General features: G+C 47.8%; 1 protein-coding gene across 1 annotated transcript; it reads right to left on the bottom strand.

Annotated features, from left to right (window-relative positions):
- Window positions 1-10,620: 10,620 nt before the first annotated feature.
- LOC119435754 (tigger transposable element-derived protein 4-like) lies at window positions 10,621-11,130 on the bottom strand. Its single transcript, XM_037702477.1, has one exon. It carries the CDS (start codon window positions 11,128-11,130, stop codon window positions 10,621-10,623), a length of 510 nt encoding a protein of 169 aa, XP_037558405.1.
- Window positions 11,131-23,419: the final 12,289 nt, after the last annotated feature.

The following is a 23,419-nucleotide window of genomic DNA, read 5'->3' as shown; positions in this document are numbered from 1 at the left end:
CCAAATTTTCTCATTTTTGCGCGAGCAGCAACCGGAAGCACCTTCTTCACCGCGACGGAATGCGAAGCGAGCGCATGTGTGTGTGCGTGCGTGTGAGAGGCGGGCCTGTATCCCTCGACCCAGCGATCTTGCCGCCGCGGACATGACCTTTCTTTTAGCGTCCCGCAAACTGCATCATTTATTAAACAACATTTTAGCGTCCCGCTAACTGCATCGTAGGGTTCCGCGAGCAGTCGGAACAAATCCGAACCCATATAGCACTTTGTCAACTTGGAGAACACATTTCGCATTGCATTTTGGATTTAATGAAGCCATCGCACAGTGCATATGCACTATGGTAGTCTGTGAGCAGTGAGGGTCCCCACATGGCAGTGGTGCACAAGACTCATCACTGTGCAAACTCTGAGCCCTCGGTGGCCGCGCTGAGCACTTTTAATTCATGCTTGTGAGCACAGTTTGTAACATGTGAGCGGGAATCAACCCCAAGTTCGTTTCGTTTAAGCTCGGTGCGTGCGTCAGCCGCATGCTACAGACCTACGTAGTCAACATTAATGATTGCATCGGTAACAACCGCAGTTCTGTCCACAGCTGTTGCGGCAAACAGTAGTTTTGTTATGACTACGTACGCATGTCGGCTGCGTGCCTTCAGAACTGCATGGTCAGCATCCATGATCGCGTCAACAGCGACAACTGTTTCATCCGCAGTGGTTGTGGCAAACAGTAGTTTTGTTTTGACTTTGTGCAATAGCTGCACACGCAATATCACAAACACGGTGGAAGCTGTCAAGAAGGAAGAGCGCCGGCTACATCGCAATGGACGGCTGACCAGTTGGCTCACTGGCGAAAAAATAATTGTGATGTGCGCGCGGTACTGAAAATCATGTCTTGGATGAAGACGCAATCAGTCCCAAGATGACGAGAATTATAACTTCTTACTGCTTTTGTGCAAAATAGAAACAGGATTTCCTGGTTCGTTCAGTAAATAAAGGGATGTTGACATAGTAAGCATTTGTTGAGTGTTTTCTTGATACCTTCGGTAATTGGACATTTGCTTAATTCAGACACTTTTTTCGATACCCTGAAATCCAAATTAACAAGGTTTTACTGTATTGTGACGGACATGCTGGGCGCACATTCATGCGTTATTTGTAGCTCGGGCACATCTGTGTCAGAATGGTGCAGTTTTAATACACGCTGGTTTGCTACCGCACTGTGTCGGTTATGAAATAAAAAAGCACAAGTGCTTCGGGGGCACCAATGCATGTCGGGCGAAGCAGACCTTTAGGCTTAGTATTGTGATCGGCATACATATTGAAGACCATTCCGCAGCACGGGTGACTTGTGACATATGTCAGTAAAAATAAAATAAATGTTTGCGCTTCCAACACTTCGTACGTGTGAAGACGCCGTTAATGGCACTTGAAGCAGTAGCCGCAAGCTCGCAATGCGCTGCATTACGGTGCGCCGAACAGTGCGGGGGGGGGGGGGGGGGGGGGAGAAGACAGAAAGACAACAATCACTTGGCTATACATTCCTAATCAAGAGTGATGGCCTTCAAGATTAACGATAACAAGCCAAACTGTGAATAACGGAGGCCACATGCAGGTGCGGCGTCGGTGCTACTTTGCTTAGGTGGATCCGGAAAGGATGAGACACTTCCCCTCCCTCCCGAGACATTCCGGCATTCAAGTGCTCATTGCACATGCAAATTTTTGTGTGGTAGTTGAACTTGAATACAGTAGTTGAGGAACCTGAAACGGCAAGCAACTCAAACAACTCAAAACTCGTTTCTTCGCCGGTAATTGCGATATTTTGCAGGGTCCCTCACCTACTAACCTAGAGACTGGCACATTTGTTTCCTACCATAACGCTGCTAATAGCAGCACACTCAACATATTTTAGAAGCCATAAATGCAATACAGTCGAACTCGTTTATAAGGAACTCGATAGTTCCGTGAAAAGTGGTCGTTATATCCATAGTTCATTTTATATGAACTCGCCCTTTAAAACGCTCAAAAACTAACCACATTGAAGCTGGCACCAGCAGTTACAATTCGGCGGCATTTTGGTCCTCAAACCACATTTTCAGTGTAATTTTTGTTTCTGGCGTGTTCCCACACCTAGCTGCAAACTTGCCTTAGAAACATCCATCTAAAGAATGAAATGCGGCGCCGTACATTTTGAAACTGCAAGCGCAGCTGGCATTTTTTATGTGAGAGCTTGTGATATATTTTACTACCAGCGGGACATGATTGTATTCTGCACAAGAGCGTTAAGCGTTCTAGTTGGCCTGGAGCATAAACCTTGGAATCTACTGCGGCATTCCGCCATTCAGCGAAGGTCTCAGCATTACAACTGTGCGTCAGGTACACAAGTCATAAAATTACGTAATCTATGTCGCGAAGAAAAATGCTATGTTTAAAAGTCAAAACATGAACTCGAACTGTATCAGTAATCAGGCACGTGCAAACAAAAGTGCTGTGATCTTCTGATAACAGCGTAGTAACCGCGAGCCCTTACGACACTGCGTGGTGCAGCGTTCTCGCCGACTCGGGCCGCGTCGACAGAAACGCTTGAGCAGCCATTGTACCCATGATGGATGGACATACAGTGGAATCTCGTTGATATGATCTTCATGGAAACCGGAAAATAAAGCATATCATCAGAAAATCATATTATCCAATGTATTATCCAACTCAATCGTATTATGTATCAGGAAAAGAAAAAGAAACGTATTATCCCGAAAAACGCATTATGCAGTATCATATCAACGAGATTCCACTGTAGAGAGTGGTTCCAAATCGAAACAGGCGTAATGCATGTGGCGCCGCATGGACAATTGCGCAAAAACGAGTGATGCCATCGTGGCGTCCGATATTGCACCGGTGCACATGCCAGTGCACGCCCAGGGCCATGCTGTTTATGTTGTAGCTGCTGTACGCCTCCTCCCTGAAGGCATGCCTTGAAAGCGAGTGATCTACTTCACAGCTTCCGAAATCTGCGCGCAGCGGTCGCTCACTCATCTCAAAGGCCACATCATCAATGCAGTGTGGACTGAAGGGAGGTGCACGCTTCCATGCTTTGGTACTTCGTGTATGCCCTCTTTTTACCGTGACCGTGTGCGAAGCATCCATTGTAACAGTACAGTGATTTAAAAAACGTCATGTCTGGAAGCAGTTTCAATAGCATACCTGCCAAGTTCGGAGAAACTAAATCCTGGAGATCTTCTGACCGGGCGGGGGGGGGGGGGGGGGGGGGCAGTCAGTTATACAACCCCCCCCACTATGTCGATATTTTCAAGTACTATCAGAGGAACTTCATTACGATGTTATTTACAGATATACAAATGACCACATGAACATCAAGGTCTCACTTTTTCAAGCATTTCGTTGTTGCTAATTTTGCCTTCAAAAATTCTTTAAAATTTAATTAAATTCTCGGGTCTTGCAACCCACAACCACCATCTGATTATGAGGCACGCCGTAGTGGGGGAACTCCGGATTAATTTCAACCACCTGGGGGTTCTTTAACATGCACCTAAATATAAGGTAAACGGGCGTTTTTGCAATTGGCCGCCAACGAAATGCGGAGGTTTGATCATCCCGCGAACTCGTGCTTAGCAGCTCAATGCCAAAGCCACTAAGCAACCACGACGGGTGTTCAAAAATTCTTCAGATAATGATTGATTGTAAGAAATTCCATTTCTTTCACATTTTGCAAGTTGACGTTTCCCAGCGTCTTGAACAAGCGACACATGGATGAGCGGCACTGTGTCCTCGCACTCTGCATTTCTCTGTGGTATCAACAAAATACCCAGCATCACTTCGGCTGAGCACTACATTAAAAATACTTGAAGATACTTTTTGCGCAAGTGCTCCTTGCTTTTAAAGCCATGACTGACCGTAGGCCTACGTAATGCCAGAGCGGCTGACGCTGAGGAGAACGATGGAGAGTCTAGTGTTGCTAGTTGCGGAAGGCGGCATTCGCTGGCTAGCTTATTGAGACTAGAACCACTAGGGCACCCAACAACCCCGTCAGCGTAAGGAGCGGCTCTGCGGTTAACGAAATAGCGCATGTATAGGGTTTCCCTACTACTTTCTTATAGTAAATTCCACTGGCGGATCTGGAGCAAGTTTTTTTGCTCCGCGGACGAGAATTTGAATTCCACTGGCGGATCCAGAGCAAGATCGCATGTTCCACTGGGCGATTTGGGGCAACTTGCTCCGCGACGGAGCGCTCCGCGTTGATCCGTCTTATAGAGCCGGATTTCGCCGGAACTCCAGCGACTAGGCGCCGTCACTTCCGGAACAATCGGGTACGTCGGTTGCTTGCAGCGCTTTTTCAAGCGCTGTCTGGTAACCCTGTGGCGTTGTTTACAGTTCTGAAATGGCGTCGTTCGACCCTGCCGGATTGCTCGTTGCTTTGAGCGACAGCGACAGTTCGCACAGTTCCTCTTCAGAAAGCAGCAGCAGCAGCGATGAGGATGAGTCGTACGTACTGTACGATTCTGTGTCCTTGGCCACCAAATCCAGCAAAAGGCGCTGAACAGCAGGACTGACCGTAAGAACATCCATCGCGCTGCTGCACGTTGCAATGGCAAGACGCGAAGTGCAGTTGCCGCTGTGCCTAGAACCCCAACGTGGTCTAATGCGAGATTGGCAACATGGGTAACCGGATGCGTGCGACAACTTCCGCTGCAATCCCTGCCGGAGCGTGTTTATTTTTCACTGGTCGATCGGGATCGGGTCGCTCCGCGGCGGATTTTCTTGCTCCGTCGTGGATTCGGCACACCGCTCCAGATCCGCCAGTGGAATTCACTATTAACAATGTTTTGTGCGATAAACTTCTAACTGGATTAGATTGGGTTGGATTTTAAAAAATTTTTTTGCCAATATGGCCTGACAAAGTGCTGGACGTGGGAACGGGACACAACAGCAATTTCCGGGAGATTTTCCTGTCAACCGTACAACCGGAAGAAATGGTCCAAATCTGGGAGTCTCCCAGTCAATCCAGGAGACTTGGCAGGTATGCAATAGGCACAGTCGGAAAATCATCAATGCACTAAAATGTGGTCGTTATAACCGATAGATAGTTATATCAGGGATCATTATAAGTGGGTTCGGCTCTACTACATATATACAGTATACTTCCATTAAAATGAATTCCAGTTAATTTAATTTTACGGTTATGTAATTTGATCCTGACTGAAGGTTCCGGCCAGTGCCCATGCATTTATATGGGCCCAAACTTTCATTATTTCCATCTTAAAATTGGCTTTCGCTGGATAACTCGAACTTGGCCAGTCAGCATGCACGCACCTGACCTCTACAGTGACCACACAATAGCGACCCCTTTACTGGCAGTGTCTGTCTCAGCAGAGTTTAGGGGACAGTGAATGCGTTGAACACATGTGACCTCTACAGTGACCACAATAGCGACCTCTTTACTGGCAGCGTCTGTCTCAGCAGAGTTTAGGGGACAGTGAATGCGTTGAACACGTCACTCTCCCGTCCAAAAAGTCCATTTTCAGTCTGCCCTAGAAAGATTTTCAAGCAAAAACAGTAGCTCACAATCTCTAATTACGGTATTTACCAGATTCTAATACGTGTTAAAAGAAATTAAAATTTGACCCAAAAGCTACATTCGTGGCATTCGTATGCTTTACCGCATAATACCGCTGTATCAGGCAAAGTTGACTTTAGGAAATTGGTTGCCTCTGTGCAACACATACTTCAACGTGTTTTTCTTGCTAAAAAATTGGGTGTGATTTAGACTTATACTTAGCTTACAAGGTTTAAAGGGACACTAAAGCAAAACACAAAATCAGTTTAGATGAATAAAGCGTACTTTCAAAACTTTGTTGTCGTTAATTTCGAAATACAGTCGAGTCCCGCTACAACGAAATTCACGGGACACGCGAAAAATTTCGTTGTGGAGGAAGTTTGTTGACGCGAAATTAGTATGTATATACGCGCTCCAAACTGCAAGCCACGAACAAAATCAAAATCATCATCCGGGAAATCTTCACGATGGCGTGGGGGCAAAGGTTGAGACATACTGAAGGTGGTCAATAAAGTGTCAACTTCACGAGAGAATGCATTTCGCGCTGCTGTTACAGCATTTTTCGTACATTGCAGCCGACGCCTAACCCAACGCACGTGCCTGGCTGATCGAGATCGAAACACTCATTTTGCGGCACATGCACCGTCGCAATGAAGCGGTTTGAATTATCACAATTTCATTGCATATTTATGACAAAGTCAGCTAACTTGGCAAGCTTACCTTACCGGAAGTTTTATTTCCAGAAGTCGGTCAGCCTGGATTTCTTACGCTTCGCAGCAAGCAAAGGCGTTACGCGAGCCTCACAGTCCATTAAAAGAGCCATTGCAATGTCATTGTTGTGGGCTCTGATAACTTTTAAGATGAGGTCAAAAGGATCCATTACTTTCAAAGCAGTTGCCGGAGTCAGAGTGTCTAGCGGGTTGTCATTTTCCCCAGACGACAAGACGTTGGCATCATGTAGACAACAGCGGCTGCCGCACGGCCGCCAGTATCTTGAAAGCAATCTGCGCCATGCACAAAGTGCGCGTGCGCGCGGTCATCATCTTCAAAGCGATATGCGATGTGGGCAAAGTGCAACTAGTGCCGGTAGAGTTGTGTGTGCTGTGCTTTCGACGTTTAGTTCGCATTGAAGCGAGAAACGGCACGGAGGTCAATTCGCTCGCTGCTATTGCTGTGCCTCCTCTCACTCCAGCGTGTTGACACAGAGTTTCCGCTGTCATCAAGTAAGATGTGTTCATGTTTACCTGTGTGCGCGTGACACCGTGCTAGGTAATTTAGTTAGTAAGCGAATGTTTACAAGTTTATACGGCCGTTAAAGCTACGGTCCTTAATTGGTATAGCTATCTACTATAATCTGCTATCGCAATCGATGCTTCGCCGGACACACACCCGGACCGGACACACGCCACAGAAAACGGCAGCGATTGTGGTGATCCCATGCAGTCTCGCACAGGCACGTGCTGACCACGCATGGCTAGGGATTGCAGTGGCATAAATCAGTACTTTGAATTTAATTTCATTAGCGAAAACCTCGTTCAAGCGGACATACGATCGTCACAGCTTTGGAAGGGCCTTCTAATTTGACCACTCGGCAGTGGTCAATTCAATTGAATTGGGACTGAATTTCAATTCAGTCCCAGTTTCATTCTCGAAAAGTTTGTTGAAGCAGAAATACCGAATAAAACACCTTCGCTATGGAGAGACTTTTTTTTGTATTGCTTTCTATGGACAGCTGACGGGGAGAATCGGAAAATCTTCGTTGTGGCGGAAATTTCCCTGTAGCGGCATTTGTTGTAGGGGGATTCGACTGTAATAGGTTGACTATTACAAGACAAAATGAAAGTCAAAGTTTCAGTTTTTGAATTTCGCACCGAGTCTCCAACGCCGGTATGTAACTGTCACGTCACAAATTTCAAGGCATTTTTTTGTATTTAGGCTGCGATGGCTCAGCAAAAGTACCCGAAACTTGCCATGTTCAATCTTTGACTCCTTTAGAACACAATGTAGTCTATCTTTACCCCTAAAAAATTAACTAGGCCCTAGAAAACACTGTCAAAATCCATGACATCACTATGCGCCGGTGCGGGAACTTCAGGGAGGCGTTGCCACCCATCTTTTGTGTCATTAAGCTTTTTCTGGCTTACCAAGCGTCTTGTCGTGGTAAGAGTGGTGTTCTTGATATTGTAGAAGCATAGTTTACTGATACAGAAGAAATCAATTTTCTCTTTAGTGTCCCTTTAATGCTATCTCTATGTTAGTTTTCTTCTTTGGACACATGTTTGATTCAGGGGTTTTAATGTAGTCTATCTTTACCCCTAAAAAATTAACTAGGCCCTAGAAAACACTGTCAAAATCCATGACATCACTATGCGCTGGTGCGGGAACTTCAGGGAGGCGTTGCCACCCATCTTTTGTGTCATTAAGCTTTTTCTGGCTTACCAAGCGTCTTGTCGTGGTAAGAGTGGTGTTCTTGATATTGTAGAAGCATAGTTTACTGATACAGAAGAAATCAATTTTCTCTTTAGTGTCCCTTTAATGCTATCTCTATGTTAGTTTTCTTCTTTGGACACATGTTTGATTCAGGGGTTTTAAAATAGGGCAAAAACTGAAAAACTGCTAATGAATCAGAGGTGTGTTATTACGCTTTTTTTTTGCATTTTATTTAATTTGACCCGCCAGATAATTTAATCAATATCTTCGGTGCCGTCAGGGTTGAATTACTGGCTGTTCACTGTATTACTACAGTATAGACCACTTATAACGCAACCGTTTACAGTCGACGTCCGATTTCCCGGACGCCCGAAATTCCGGACATGCCTGATTTCCCGGACTCATCTGTGGCACCGTCAAGTTCCCCATAGAGTCAATGTATTAAAAAGTCCGAAATTCCGGACGCTTATAGCCTTCGCCATCCGATTTCCCGGACTTTTTACTGTTAACCGCCGACCCAAAGTCACCACCGACGCCGCCATTTTGGTCGTTTTCATATCCTCGAACCCACCATACTCGCATCGCAGGTGTGGCCAGCAGCACCGCCGCACCGCGCCGCGGCTGCCGTAACCTCGAAACCGCACGTGTCAATCCGTTGCCAGCCGTAGCTTAGCCAAGCCAAACCTCACTGTGTTCGTTCACGTGTTGTTTTGTCAGCTCTGCCAGCTCTGCGGTCGTGTCTGCGGTTGATCATTTGCTGCTGCGCGCTATCTTCAGTGATCACGTTTCCCGACCTTCAGCATCCACCGAGTTCCTAGCTGTTTCCTGCTGTGCTTTTCGTCGAGCGGATTCGCCTGTTTACAGCGATGGCACTGACTGCTCCTTCGTCTTCGTCCGCGCCTTTGAACGAACTGCCATCCGCGAACTGCCATCCGCGGACGTTGCCTTCGACGATCTGCGCGCTGCCGGCGTGTCGATTCCAGCCGGGATAACCTTTGAGGGCTTCGCCGACGCTGACAAAGACTTCGAGCTATGTGCGGAGTTGACCGATGACGAAATCATTCGTCAAGTTACGGAGGATTCCGACGACTCCGTCACCGAGAACGAAGAGCCAGCTCCTACACAGCCAACGAGCTCGGAGTTGACGCGAGCACTGATGACACTGTCATCGGTGTACAGCGGCAACATGACATTGACTGAAATTGAGGCAGACATGATCGCGGGCAAGCGGACCGTGCAAAATAAAATAAGCGACTTCTTTGCGCCCAAGTGCTGACCTATGAGGTAGCGCCGGCCACGTCGTATATTATTTTTTTTTTTTATAAACGGCTCTTTTCAGAGCCACCTAAACGATGCATTGGCTGAATAGCAATGAGAATCTTGTACTCCGGCTGTGACCCTCTCCGTCAGCGAAAAATACCTACCAAAAAGGTGCGTTTTCACGTGCATTCGTTTTTCCGGACTGCCCGATTTCCCGGACGTTTTCGCGGTCCCTTGAGGGTCCGGGAAATCGGACGTCGACTGTATAAGGGACGTAAACTCGCGGCAAAGTAACGTTTCAGCTGAGACACATGCACAACGTCAGTGGGGACAGGCAAGTCCAGCAGGGCGATCTTGTAGTTGACATCACCAAGCTGACACAATATTGTGTAAGGCCCGGTGTAGCGTGGTATCAGCTTTTCAGACAAGCCAACATGGCGACATGGTGTCCATAGGAGGACAACGGAGCCAGGTGGAAATCGAATGTCCCGATGTCGGCTGTCGTACCGGATCTTCTGCATGGCTTGAGACTCAGTGAGCTGGGAGCTAGTAATCTGGTGTGCCCTGTGAGCCCGGGCGAAGACATCCAGAGCTATTTAGTGGGAGCGTTCGTCGAGGAAGGAAGCAAAGTGCCAAAGGGCAGAGTAGGGTGGTGGCTGAATAGAAGTTGAAATGGTGAAAGCCAGCGATCTCGTGACGGGACGAATTACAGGCGAAGGTCACGAAGGGTAACGTGCTGTCCCAATCACTGTAGTCGTCAGAAATGTACATAGACAGCATTTCTTTCAAAGTGCGATTGAGCTGCTCCGTGAGTCCGTTTGTGGGTGGTAGGCGGTGGAAAGCTTGTGCTCGGCAGAACAGGAGTGAAGTAGGTCTTCAACAACTCCGGACAAGAAGGTGCGGACAAAGAAGAGTCAGACAAAGCTTCTTAAGTCTGCGGTGGAAGATGGAACAGGAAAGTTCTGGACAGCGTGAATCTTGTCGGGGTCGAGTTGAACGCCAGCGGCACTGACGAGATGGTCAAGAACAGTAATTTGACGATGTCCAAAGTAGCACTTGAATGAGTTCAACTGCAGGCTGGTGCGACGAAAAATAGCAAGAATAGTCGACAGACGTTTTAGATGACTCACAAAAGTTGGTGAAAAGACTATCACATCGTATAGGTAACACAGACACGTAGACCATTTACAGTCGCCGACCATTTATTTGGACTCGACGGGAACCGTCGAAAAGTCTGAATAATCGAGAGTCCGAAAAAAAAGGATTCGCCAGAAAAAAGTACCTTTATGGTCCCAGTGGTTGGAAAAAATTGTGAATGCGTGACTGTACACATGCACGCGTTCGCATGATCAGGTCAGCCTGTATATCTCACAGTGTCTGACCATCGTTATAGGTAGAGAAGAGCGTCGTCAAGGCCTGCGCTAAAGTCCGCACTCGATGGCTGTGGTGTGAGTGGTCATCGTCATCAGAGTCACTGTTCACTTGCAATGGCTCCAGAACCTGACGGACGATCTCGTCATCATCCAACTCGGCGCAGGGCAAGATGGCACTGTCGAGGTTCGCAAGCTCTTCAAACGTAACAGCAGGGATATCGAGCTCACTGGCACAGGGGTCTTCGATAATGTTCACGTCAGGCGGCATCTCAGCCACGGGGTCCTGGCCTGTGGCACTGTCCTGACTATCAAGGAGAAATCCTGCATGGCGAAAGCAGTTACGCATTGTGTCCACCGTCACTGCCTTCTTGGCATCAGACAGGATGCTGATGGCCGAGAGCACATTCACAACGTAGTTCTTCCCGCAGTCCACACACGACAGCACACGATTCAAAAGGCGCGATCGGTAGTGAACTTTCAAGTTCCTAATCACGCCCTGGTCCATGGGCTGCAATACACTTGTAGTATTTGGCGACAAAAACTCTAAATCAATCGCCTCCAGACTGTTAATGTGCCCATGGGCACCACAGTTATTGACGAACATGAGCACCTTGCTGTTCTGAAGCTCATATTTTCGGTCAAGCTTCCGTACATACTTTTCGAAAAGATCCTCGGTTATCCATGCCTTAGAGTTTGCCTCATACCAGATAGGCAGCGTCTTAACCCCTTTAAAACATCTCGGATGTTTTGACTTGCCTATAACGAAAAGCGGAAGCTTCTCCGTTCCTGACATATTGCCTCCTACGACAACTGTCAGACGCTCCTTACTATGCTTTCCCCCGTGGCAGGGCTCCCCGGACAAAGCAAGCATCTTATAAGGCAACATCTTATAAAAGAGGCCCGTCTCATCGCAGTTAAAGACGTTGTCTGGAGAGTACTGGCGCAGCAGTGCACACAGCTTGTCAGCATGGTAATTCGACACAACGGTTTGGTCAACAGCCCCACTCTCACCACACATCCGTTTAAATGCCAGGTCGTACCTTTTTTTTTTTGAAGGTCTGCTGCCAGCCATCGCTAAATTTAAATCCGGTAATATTCATGCACAGGGCCAGCGTATCTGCTTTTTGTCTGAGCAGATTGCCAGACACTGGCGTCCGAATAAACGTTCGGTGAATGTGGCCTAGCTACAGTGGTGCTCAGCCACATGTTCAGTGCCTCTTCCAGCTTCAGACGGCTGCCACCACGGAAATTTTTCTGTTTCCTGCTTCCCCGCAGACACTTTTTCCGCTGCCTCCAGGATCTTCCCCTTGTTTTTCAAGTAATCGGAGACGGTTTGCTTCGAAATCGAGAACTCCCAGGCAACTTCGCATTGAGCTCGGCCACTTTCCACCTGACGAATATTGGATGCTTTCTTCGACATCGTCAGAGTCTGGTAATTGCTGTGTCTCGGCGCAGATGGCAGAGCCATTCGTACTATGCGACGACTGGACGAGATCGTGTACAAGCAGATCAGGCCTAGCACACAAAGCAAAAGAGTGAGACTCAAAAGTTAGCTGTTGACAAGGCCTAGGTCAAGTAACAACTAACAACGCAAAGGCTGAGCACCGACTTCCAAGTTCACTGGCTTGGCCTGGCCTGCAGTTTGGCCATGGCAGACAGTCAATGAATACTGGACTAGCTAAAACCCGAAACACAGCAACTATTACGTGCAGCTAACAAAAGTATAGCCTTCGAGATCGACAATTGTAACTTGTAAGTGCTGTGTGGATTTAGACATCAGCTATCCAACCATAGCAAGCGCAACTTTTCAGTGCTGGCAACCTAGCAAAATGTAAACATCGCGGTCAGCTTATCGTGTCATTGGCATCGCGTCTGACCAGGCAGCCAGAGTCCGGAAAATCAAATGGCGAGCTGTAGGGCATCTAAACTACTGGTCGTGGTTATACATTTCAATGGGACGAGTGGTGGTGCAACGAAGGTGTTCGAATAAACGAGCATGTCTGAATTTTCAGCGTCCGAATAAACGCTCGGCGAGTGTACAGCCGCAAAGTAAAGAGGCCATCATTCTTTTGAAAGTTGCCGGGGCATTACAAAGACCGAACGGCACAACCTTTAATTGGTAGAGGCTGTCAGGTGTTATGAAGGCAGTTTTCTTGTGGTCCATGTCATCTACCGAGATTTGCCAATAGCCTGATCGAAGGTCTATGGATGAAAAGTACTTGGCAGAGCATAACCGTGGCTGTGCAACTGATGGACTATAGAAGCTGTGGGGTAGCTCAAGCTGAATGACACTAGACGTGCAGTCAAAGAGGGCTGAATGGGTCGACAAAAAGTCTAAGCCGAGTACAGTCTACGCTCGATACAATGGACCCACTTACAACAAACTTTCGGATATAATGGGCCATATTTCAACCTTAGTTTGCTCTACCTATTTTATTACCACAACGAAGTTTTCTTTTAACGCACCAGGCTATAACGGACTATCGGCTACAGCGGACGAAATTGGCGGCAATTTTCTTCAAAATCGGTTGTATAAAGCGTACTCTTGCCATGTCAACACAGGCTGACAACAGATTTGCGAGGGTTAGCCGACGATCGCGGTCTCAATCTCGCCGTGGGCGTGCGACGGAGGAAGGCGGGGCGGAAGTGTGCAGTCTCTTTTGAGCGCGAGGCACGGAGAGAGGGGTAGGGAAGGGGCGTTCACCTCTGGCGGCTGCGGCTCACGGCGTGGCCGTACCTTGAAAGCGATCTTACCTTGAAAGGACAAAGTGCGCTCAGTGCCGGTAACTTCATATGCGCTGTGCATTCGACGTTTAGTTCGCTTGCTGCTGCTCATGTGCATCCTGACTGCACCGTTTTGACAGCGACTTTTCATGTTCATCGAGCGAGATATGCTCATGTTTACCTGTGCGCGCGTGACACCATGCTTGTTAATTCAGTTAGTAAGCGAATGTGTACAACTTTATATGGCTGTTAAGTCTACTATCCTTACTTCGTATAACTGTTTACTAATTTGCTATCGCAATCGATGCTTCACTTTTCGGGTGAAACTGTGACTTTCTCTCTTTTTTTCGCGACCAAAGTTTCGGAAGGGAGGCATTTCAGATATTACGGACTTCGGATAAAACGGACATACAGTAGAACCCCGCTGTTACGTTCCCGGGTGCTGCATTTTCCCGGCTGTTACGTCGTTTTCGACCGGTCCCGGCACAGCTCCCATAGAACCCAATGCATTGGTAACCCCGCTGTTACGTCGCAACTGTGGGACTGTTCCCGCATCATACGTTGCGAACTGGCACCCCGCACCGGCCCGAGCAGCCATTTTGACTTTTCATGTTGCTTGGCTTGGTTGCTTGACGATGGGATTGACTGCCCAAAGTGCCGGGGGCGACACTCATGACGTATTTTCAGTTTCCGCCAGCAAAAGTGTGGCCCTTCAGATCCGTATTTTCTATCTAAAGATGGTGTCTATGATGCGTTACGGCCCTAAAATTGGTTTTGGCTCATAGATGTTCCGTATAAAGTCCAAGAGCGATAACGCCGTCGCCGCACGCCATACGCTGCATGAGTGAGTAAAAGGGTGCGAGGGGAGCCGATGACCGCGTCTAAATCTCGCGCGCGAAAGAAAGAAAAGCAGTGAGGAAGCGCGCCTTATTCAGTTGCACTCAAGGCACCAGCGAGGGAGCGAGGGGGAGGGATAGCTGGCAGCGTTATGCTCTGGCAGCAACTGCGTACTGCGCGGCAGCGCGCAGGCCGTATCTTGAAAGTGATCTGCGTTGGGGCAGAGTCTAAGCAGTGTAGGCGCGTCGGCGGCTCGTAGCTTTGTGCGTGCTGTGTGTTCTCGGCGCTCAGTTTGTGTTGAAGCGATAGACAACAGCACAAAGGTCACTTCGCACGCTTCTGCAGCGGCGCTCAAATTCCTCACGCCAGCGTTTGACAGCGCGTGTCCGCACTCATTGAGTGTGATGTGTTCATGTTTTCCTGTGGGCACTGACACCATGCTTGTTAATATAGTCAGAGTCCTTCCATGTTTTTCTGGTCACGAAACTCCGCCGTCACGCTATGGGAGAGGTTCATACGCCGCCCAAAGCTGCCGCGACTCGGCGCCACTGCGCACCGGAGGGCACCGTTCGCGTACCGAAACGCTTGCGCAGTGCCGAGTGATCGGGGGCGTTCTGTGCATGTGCTGCGCTATTTTTCGAGTGCTGGACTGTTTAGTTGAAGTGGCGGGGTGGGACAACGATGCCGAACACGTGTTGCGTGCCGGGTTGCCGTTCCGGCTACAAGGGCACGACCGGTAAGGTGTCGTTGTTCCGTTTGCCTATTGACAAGGAGCAGCGCGAGAAATGGAAGCGGGCCATACCGCGGCAGGAAGGTGGCGGTTTAACTTCGAATCGAAGTATACGCGTGTGTGCGCGAAACATTTCGACGCCTCCGACATCGTCTACAAGTGCCCTCCAGCCAGCTAGTCGCTCTCCTCCAAATTGTGGAAGATCATTTGGAAGTGTACACAGTTGACAAAACTGCCTGTTCTGATGTGTACATGAATATTGTGGAGAATGTTTTGATGGACAGTCGTACTGCTACAGCTGCTGTCGGCTGCAAATCGCACTTCGTAAGCACAACTGCAGAAGTAGTTCAGTTTTTTCTTAAGACCTGCTTGCATTTTTTCACAAGAGAAAAAAACAAGGAGATGCAAGCAAAGGGACGAGCTTCATGTCCAGCAGGGGGTGGTAGGAAACCAACCAGTTGAAGAGGTACCAGTTAAAGGGGCGCAGTAGGAATCACGATTATCGTGTAAAGGTGACCACTTACAAAAAATTGCAATGCTGATGAAGCAGAACAAAGGTGTTGCAAGGTCTGATGAGGGCATTGATGATAAAACACATTTGTTTCATGCTTTGTTGCAACCTCAATTTGTGTTATGCTAGTGTAGCGTAGTTCACATCACAACAATAGCGCCTTCACCACAACAATCTATGAAATGTATAACATTAGAATTCCTTTAAATGCAAATGTTAACAGAATAATATGCATTGTTTTATTTTCCATTGTCCTTTAGGCTATTGATGGGCTACAATTCTTCAATTGCATGTACTTTTAAGTATATAAGCAGCTATAAGTAAGGAGGTTATTAGCACACTGTTAGCTATATTTGCATTATGATTTGTTGAGCAAGTTGTGTGTGCATGATTAAGTAACAGCTGAAGTGGAATGGTGGTATCTCTAACCAGCCATTTTTTTTTAATTGCTGTATTTGTGATGTGGCTACTTGTGTTCGTTTGAGAGTTGTTTTGCCATGTGTTATGAAATGCCTATGCTTTACACTTTCTTGTGTATAGAAACAATCTTATGCATTGTGCATTTATTGCTATTCGTTTGCTGGTGTTTGTTTCCTGCCCCTTAATACATATCTCTCACGTTTGATGTTTTTTTCTTTATGCTTATTATATCATATTATTATATCTTTATGCTTATCATATCAGTGCTTTTAACAACTTCTTGCATTGTGAATGGTGGAACATTCATGACCGGACACCTCTTTGTGCTGTTTGTATTTCGCTCCACTTATTTTACATGATAAATAAATGATCATGCTTGTATGTTTTTTTTTCACCAACACATTTTATTTCTTTTCTTAATCGAATTATAAAGCAGTTTTTTTTTAATTTTTCGACCATGATAAGAATATCAGGACCGGTGATTACAACATTTTAACATCCTGTAAATAGTTGCGCATTAAGAACCAAAATACCTAGTCTCATCGTTTCTGCGTCGAAACCACGAGCAGCTTGAGTAAGTGCTGGGCTTACTGACGCTTCTAAAAGACTGCTTGCTAAGGCAATTGCCTAATTACAATACAGCTAGTTTCAACTGTGCAGGTCCTAACACTCCACGTTCGCCTTAATCCGATGCTAAAAGCCGCACCGAAGACATTTAGTAGTGAATTTTGTCTTGCATTTATCCATCTAAATCTCATTCAGAAATATTTCGGCATCGTTTTGCAGAGAAATCTGAAGCGCACGGAGCAGCTCAATTTCCTTTTCATTGTCATTAAGTATTCTACAGAAGCAGCCTTTTGCAATAATAATTTCACACTTTTGATCTCCGGATAAGATACTGCCCACAGTTTAACAGAAAGTGAACAGCTGTGCTCGGTGAACAATCTGGCGTTATGCGCAACGGAGAGTTGGCGCTTACTTGCGGGGGTGCAACAGCCCATATGTTTGCATCTGGTGATAAGTGGGACCACTGCCACTTTGTGCGAATGCGCGATGTCTAATTTCAGGCAAATATTAAACTAGGTGCATTTTAAAAGATCCCAGGTGGTCAAAATTAATCCTGAGTCCCCCACTACGGCATGCCTCATAATCGTATCGCGGTTCTGGCTCAAAATCCCAGAATTTTTTTTTTTTTGGTCCGAGACCGCCGCAAGCTCCATGTTATGAGCGGCTTTTTTTTCGTCCCGGGCGCTCATATCATGGCAGAAGACGCAATCAGGTAGTTATTTAAGCATGTGGAATGTTAAAAATAGTTACGTGAAAGTAAACCGACGGTTGTGGAAGTTGAGAAAGCTAGAATACCGAGGCTGCCCCACACACAACCACAGCGGTAGCGGCGTTTGCATGCCCTCCCATGCACGGTTGCGCCTCTAGCGGCGGGCGCTAGCTCTATATGAAACTGAGGCGGCAGTTTCGTGACCAGAAAAGCATGGAAGGACTCTGATATAGTTAATAAGCGAATGTTTACAAGTTTATACAGATGATAAAACTACTATTCTTACTTTGTATAGCTGTCTACTAATTTGCTACCGCAATCGTTATTCGACTGTCTGGCCAAACTACAACTTTTTTTCACACGTAAGAATTAAAATAATATTGTGTGCAGTTCAACACTACCCCAATTCTCAATTTTTCCTGTTTCCCGGCCCTTAAATTTTTTTTACGGTCTCGTGAAAAGCCTATCAGCGGGGTTCTACTGTATTTTGTCAGACTAGGAGGGTCCGGAGTGACGAGACTCGACTACAGTAAAACCCCGGTGATGCGAACCCAGCTGGTACGAATTTCGGTGTGATACAAATTCGTAACATTCCCCGGCCGAAATACATTATTAACAATACAAAAAAATCGGCTGTTATGAACGTGTTGCCGCGCCGCTGCGGATCATACGAACGCGTGAGCAACAGCGCTGGCGGCCGAGCCAGCGGGGCGACCGGCACAGACAAGCCGGCACAGAGGGATCCCGCGCAATCTCTCATTGGTACCCACGTCGAGCGGACCGAACCATATCACAGCCTAGCCGATGCTTAGCGAGAAATAGACGAGGTCCGCTGCAGCAACAACAACCGAGGCGCAGCCCCGACGGTCAAAACGCTCCCTGCACTCGACGTGCTCAGGGGTTCAGTGGCGTGCGAAAACATTCTCAAGATCACGTGCGCGCGCTTATACGCCTTTCAAAAGGCGATCGTTGACGATTTGGGCAAGAAGAAAACGACCCGTTGATACGTTTTTCTGGGGACCGCGGGGAAAAAAAGAAAAAAGAAAGCCGCAGTTTAGCCCGAAAGGTGAAGCAACGGAAGCGCAGCAGCAGCGAGCGAATTAACCTTTGCGCTGTCTCTCGCTTCAACGCAAACTACACGTCGAAGGCACAGCGCATACGAAGCTACTGGCACTAGGCGCACTTTGTCGACATCGCAGTTCACGGGTGCACACTTTGCGCACGTCGCAGATCGCTTTCAGGATGTGGCACCCGTACGGGTGCGTATCTGCAACGTGCCGGTCGCTTGTTGCAATGTACAAGCTGGCTGCACCGCCACATTCAAACGCAACGTAACATGCAGGAACATTATAGATTAGCGAAGTATCACGGGGAACGCCCGGTTATTCGAATGCAAAAGAATTTGTGATGGTTACTTCGATCATACCCCGCACCGACAATGCTCTCGGCAGCGCGCCAAATCACGTGGCGGCGCCTCCGACCGGCATTGCTCCGACAAAGCAAAAGCTTAGGCGAGACCCCTCAACGACGCACAGAGAAAAAAAAAAGAACCGCGGCGTCACGGCAAGGTCGCCGTTGCTGCGTGGCTCCGGAACACGCGTGTACATGCCAACGTCTCTTCAGCCAACGCTGCGGCTGCAGCGCAGAGGGAAGAAACGGCGGAGGCCCAGTCCGGCCAACATAGAGTTAATATACTGACTCTATGCCGGCCAACGCTCACTTCAACGGCAGAAAACGAAACTTCAGGGAGCTGGCGCCGGGCCGGCGGGAGCGGCGGATGCGCACGGAGACAGGCTTAGGTGGGGGGTCTACAAGGGTGTTGAGAGGGAGGGCGAGGGGAGCCACCGAAGCGATAGAGTTGCCGAGGCCAAATCCACTTCCCTGCCGCCCTCCTACCTCACCTACGACGGTCCCCGCGCGCGCCCGTCGCCGTGTCGCCTCTTCCTCTTGACAACCACAATCTCTCTCTCTCTCTCGCCGTGCCTGCGCCGCCCGCTCCCTGAAGTTTCGTTTTCTGCCGTTATCGCGAAGCGAGCGCGGGCAGTCTCGTGGCCCTGGCTCGATATGTGCTTGCGCGCCGTGATATTTCACGAATTGCACCGTTCGCACGTCGTGCTATGGTGCACGAATATTTCAGAAATAAGTCCTTCTTTTAATTTCAACAAATTTTTGGGCTCCTTCGTGTTCAAATTACCGAGATTCGACTATACATGGAAGTCAATGAGATTTAGGTCAGGACCGCGAAAATGCGACGTAGCAGCCGGGAAAACGCAGCAACGAGGAAGGTATCAATGGGGTTCCACTATTAGAAATCTTTTCTGCTAAAAATAAATTCATTTTTCTTGATATTGTGTATGTTTTGATGATACAAATTTCTGGTGATACGAATATTTCCCGCTACCCCGCGAGATTAGTATCACCGAGATTTTACTGTATATAACATTGTATAACAAAACACTGGTTAGGAACCCCGTGATGCCAATGCGAGCAGTGCACGAACCAAGCATGGTAGGCGTTTCAACATTGGCGACGCGGAGGGTGCGTGATGCAGCGGGTGTGAGAATTTTGTTCAGGCGTTGGCGCAACTGGGCACTAATCACAGATATGTGCGCGCCAGTCTCTACGAGTGCTGGGACACTGACACAATTGACTACAATGTCCATCAAGTTCTGTTTGGTCGGCAAAGTGATCAGAGGGTTTAGCAGTCAAGTCGTCAATGCAGCATCGCCTCCGGGAGCTGCATCACTTTGTTTTCTAGAGACAGGCGTAGGGGCTGCATCGGGGACGGTGGACGATGAGCCTGCGGCGATAGGGACGATGGTGAATGAGCTGGTGGCGAATGAGACGGGTGATGTCGGAATGACGATGAGGGACTATTCCAAGCGGCACGATCGTCATTGTTTTGCTGTTGTGGTTCAACTGGAGGCTGGTAACGATGATGGCTCTCTTCGGGGTGATAATAATGGTGAATGGCGGTCGTCGAGGGGAGGAGACAGTGTGGTTATTACAATACCTAGCAACGTTATCGATACACTGGCAGGCAAAACAGATTAGCCAATCATCTGCGGTTCGCCACTCGGCCGGATTTCGGTAGCATGCAGGATACCGCTGACCAGTGGATGGACAAGGAGCATTGGACAGCTGTGAAGGGGCAACGGCATAACGAATGAACTCCAACATTGAGTTCTGCGCGGACTATAGCTTGCACAAATGGCAATGTAGGCAAGTTGTTCGGCTCACTGTGGTGGGAAAAAAGACGCTGCAGGAACCATGGCTTCAAGTTCTCGCCGCACTATTCGCGTCAGGTCGGTTGATGATGACGGTCGCTACAGTCCTAGCCTGTCGTCACAAGAGGATGTCACAGCTGTGTTTGGCAGACGTGCGAACAGCACTGCAATGCAGCGGCTCTTGGCCTGCTCAAAGCGCTGACAGTCTTTTATGATGTTCTGTACTGTGTCACAATTTTTGCACATGAGCAGGTTGAATGCATCGTCAGCGATCCCCTTCAGTACTTGGGCAACCTTGTCTGACTCAGCCATATTGCGGTCGGCCTTACGGCACAGAGCCAGCACGTCCTGGACATAAGAGACGTATGATTTTGTGGACCTTTGGACGCGGGTCGCTAGTTCTTTCTTAGCGGCACTCTTCCGCCCGGCGAGACGGCCGAACGAGTCTCTCAGCTTCTGCTTGCACGTGTCCTAGTCATTAGGCTCTTCATGGTTATCATACCACACCTTCGCCGTGCCTTGTAGGTAGAACACCATTAGCCAGAATAATCATCGGATCCCATTTGTTGTGGGCACTTACACACTCATACGTGGCGATCCAGTCTTCTACGTCAAGGTGGTCAGTGCCGCAGAACGTTCCTGGATGCTGCGGCTGAGCCAGGACAATCGTCGGGGCTGTAGGCGTTGCTGTGAGCCACGCCATTTCAGGTCCTGTTTCATCCATCATGTTGTCCAGTCCGAGGTGACCACCACTGCGGAGCACCGTTGTCTCTCGTGGGTTGGATACCCCGCACCTCTCGCCAATTTGTTACGATGCGGAAGTGACAGATAAACATGTATTTACAATATATCAAGAGTGGCAACGACACATAAACAAGATGGCTGTCGAGACCGATTCCACCTCTACGCGTCAAATCCTCGTCTTTAGACTGGCACCACTCTGGGTTGCGCCATAACAATATTAACAGTTTTGTCAGTAAAGAATGTCAATTTGGCAGATTTTTGTCAAAATTTGGGACCACATGAGAATCTCTTCCCTACCAAAGTTGTCTATAAATACAGCTACATAGTGAAAACAAATCTTTATCAGTTCCACAGATGAGGCTGTGCAGTGCTACAGACCAAAATAACTTTTGGAATAACTTTCTTGCTACACCATGTTCCACATGCGTCACCAAATTTTGAAAGTGCCATCACATGATGAGAAAGTTTATTTCAGCAAAATTATTTTATAAGACTCTGGGCAAGCTCATACAAGCCACATTTTTTTAGAAGAAAACTGGAGATGGTTGGGCATGTCCTGTGTGGGACACTTGGCAGGGAATGAGCCCATTGTCATTAGGGCCCTTTTGAAGCAGGGACATGATAACACTGTTCAGTGAAAGAGCAAAACACACTTACCGGTGTGGATATGACTTCGCACACCTCGTAGGGGTGGTTGTCCCTGCAAAGTGACATGTGCTCGCTGTTACTATGGTTGTTAATGCACAAAAGTTTCCATGACTACCACTACACCTGTCTGCAGATCCCCGCTGTACAGTGGAGTTAAGTACAAGACGCGACATGTGAGTCTGTATCAGCAGGCTCATGTGCAAAACGCGTGAGCAAGTGGCAGCCTTGGAAGTCTGCATGCACACCACAAAACCACAGAATGATGTTTAAAGGCCAACTGCAACAAAATTTCCGGCTGCGTAAGACACTTAGTTTAAGACAGTGTACATATAGAGTAGCTTCCGTGCAAATTTTAAGGTTCAAAATACGAGTACAGTCAAATCTCCCTACAACGAACGCCACTACAATAAAATTTCTGCCACAACGAAGATTTTCCGATTCCCCATCAGCTGCCCATAGAAAGTAATAAAAAAAAGCATCTTCATAACGAAGGTGTTTTATTCGGTATTTCTGCTTCAAGGAACTTTTCGAGACGAAACTGGGACTGAACTGAAATTGTAACTGCCGAGTAGTCAAATTAGAAAGCCCTTCCAAAGCTGCGATGATCGTATGTCCACTTGAACGAGGTTTTCGCGAACGAAATCAAATTCAAAGTACGAATTTAAGCCACTGCAATCCATAGCTACGTGTGGTCATCACACGCCTACACGAGACTGCATGGGATCACCACAATTGCTGCCGTTTTCTGTGGTGTGTGTCCAGTCGAAATGGTTACGTCAACGAAGAAGTGTAAATTTCTCTCTCGAGAAGGCACATATGATTGCCGAGGCTGAAAGTGGAAGTAAAAAATTTCGCAATTTTGCTCGAAAGGCGAAGTATCGATTGCGATAGCAGATTAGTAGACAGCTATACGAACTAAGGATAGTAGTTTTATCGGCCGCATAAACTTGTAAACATTCGCATACTAACTAAATTACCAAGCACGGTGTCACGAGCACACAGGTAAACATGAAAACAACTCACTCGATGACCGCGGAAACTCCGTGTCAACATGCTGGAGTGAGAAGGCGCGGCAATAGCAGCGAGCGAATTGACCTCCGTGCCGTCTCTCGCTTCACTGCGAACTTAACGTCGAAAGCACAGTGCACACGACTCTACCGGCACTAGTTGCACTTTGCCCACATCGCAGATCGCTTTGAAGATGGGGCCTGCAGGGGCGCACAGTTTGTGCACATCGCAGATTGCTTTCAAGATACGGCGGCTACGCCGCAGCCACTGTTGTCAACAAGATGCCAACGTCTTGTCGTCTGGGGAAAATGACAATCCGCTAGACACACTGACTCCGGCCACTGGTTTGAAAGTAATGGATTCTTTTGACCTCATCTTAAATGTTATCATAGTCCACGACAATGACATTGCGATGGCTCTTTTAACGGACTGTGAGACTCGCGTAACGGCTTGCTTGTTGTGAAGCTTAAGAAATCCAGGCTGACCGACTTCTGGAAATAAAACTTCCGGTAAGCGCAAGCTTGCCGACTTTGTCATAAATCTGCAGTGAAATTGCAATATTTCAAACAGCTTCACTGCGACAGTGCATGTGCAGCAAAATGAGTGTTTCGCGATCGGTCGGGCACGCACGTTGGCTTAGGTGTCGGCTGCAATGTACGAAAAATGTAA

Source organism: Dermacentor silvarum, unplaced genomic scaffold (assembly GCF_013339745.2).
Source record: "Dermacentor silvarum isolate Dsil-2018 unplaced genomic scaffold, BIME_Dsil_1.4 Seq892, whole genome shotgun sequence".
NCBI lineage: Eukaryota > Metazoa > Arthropoda > Arachnida > Ixodida > Ixodidae > Dermacentor > Dermacentor silvarum.
Note: the sequence above shows the minus strand (reverse complement) of the source record. Positions and strands in the feature narration are given on the sequence as shown.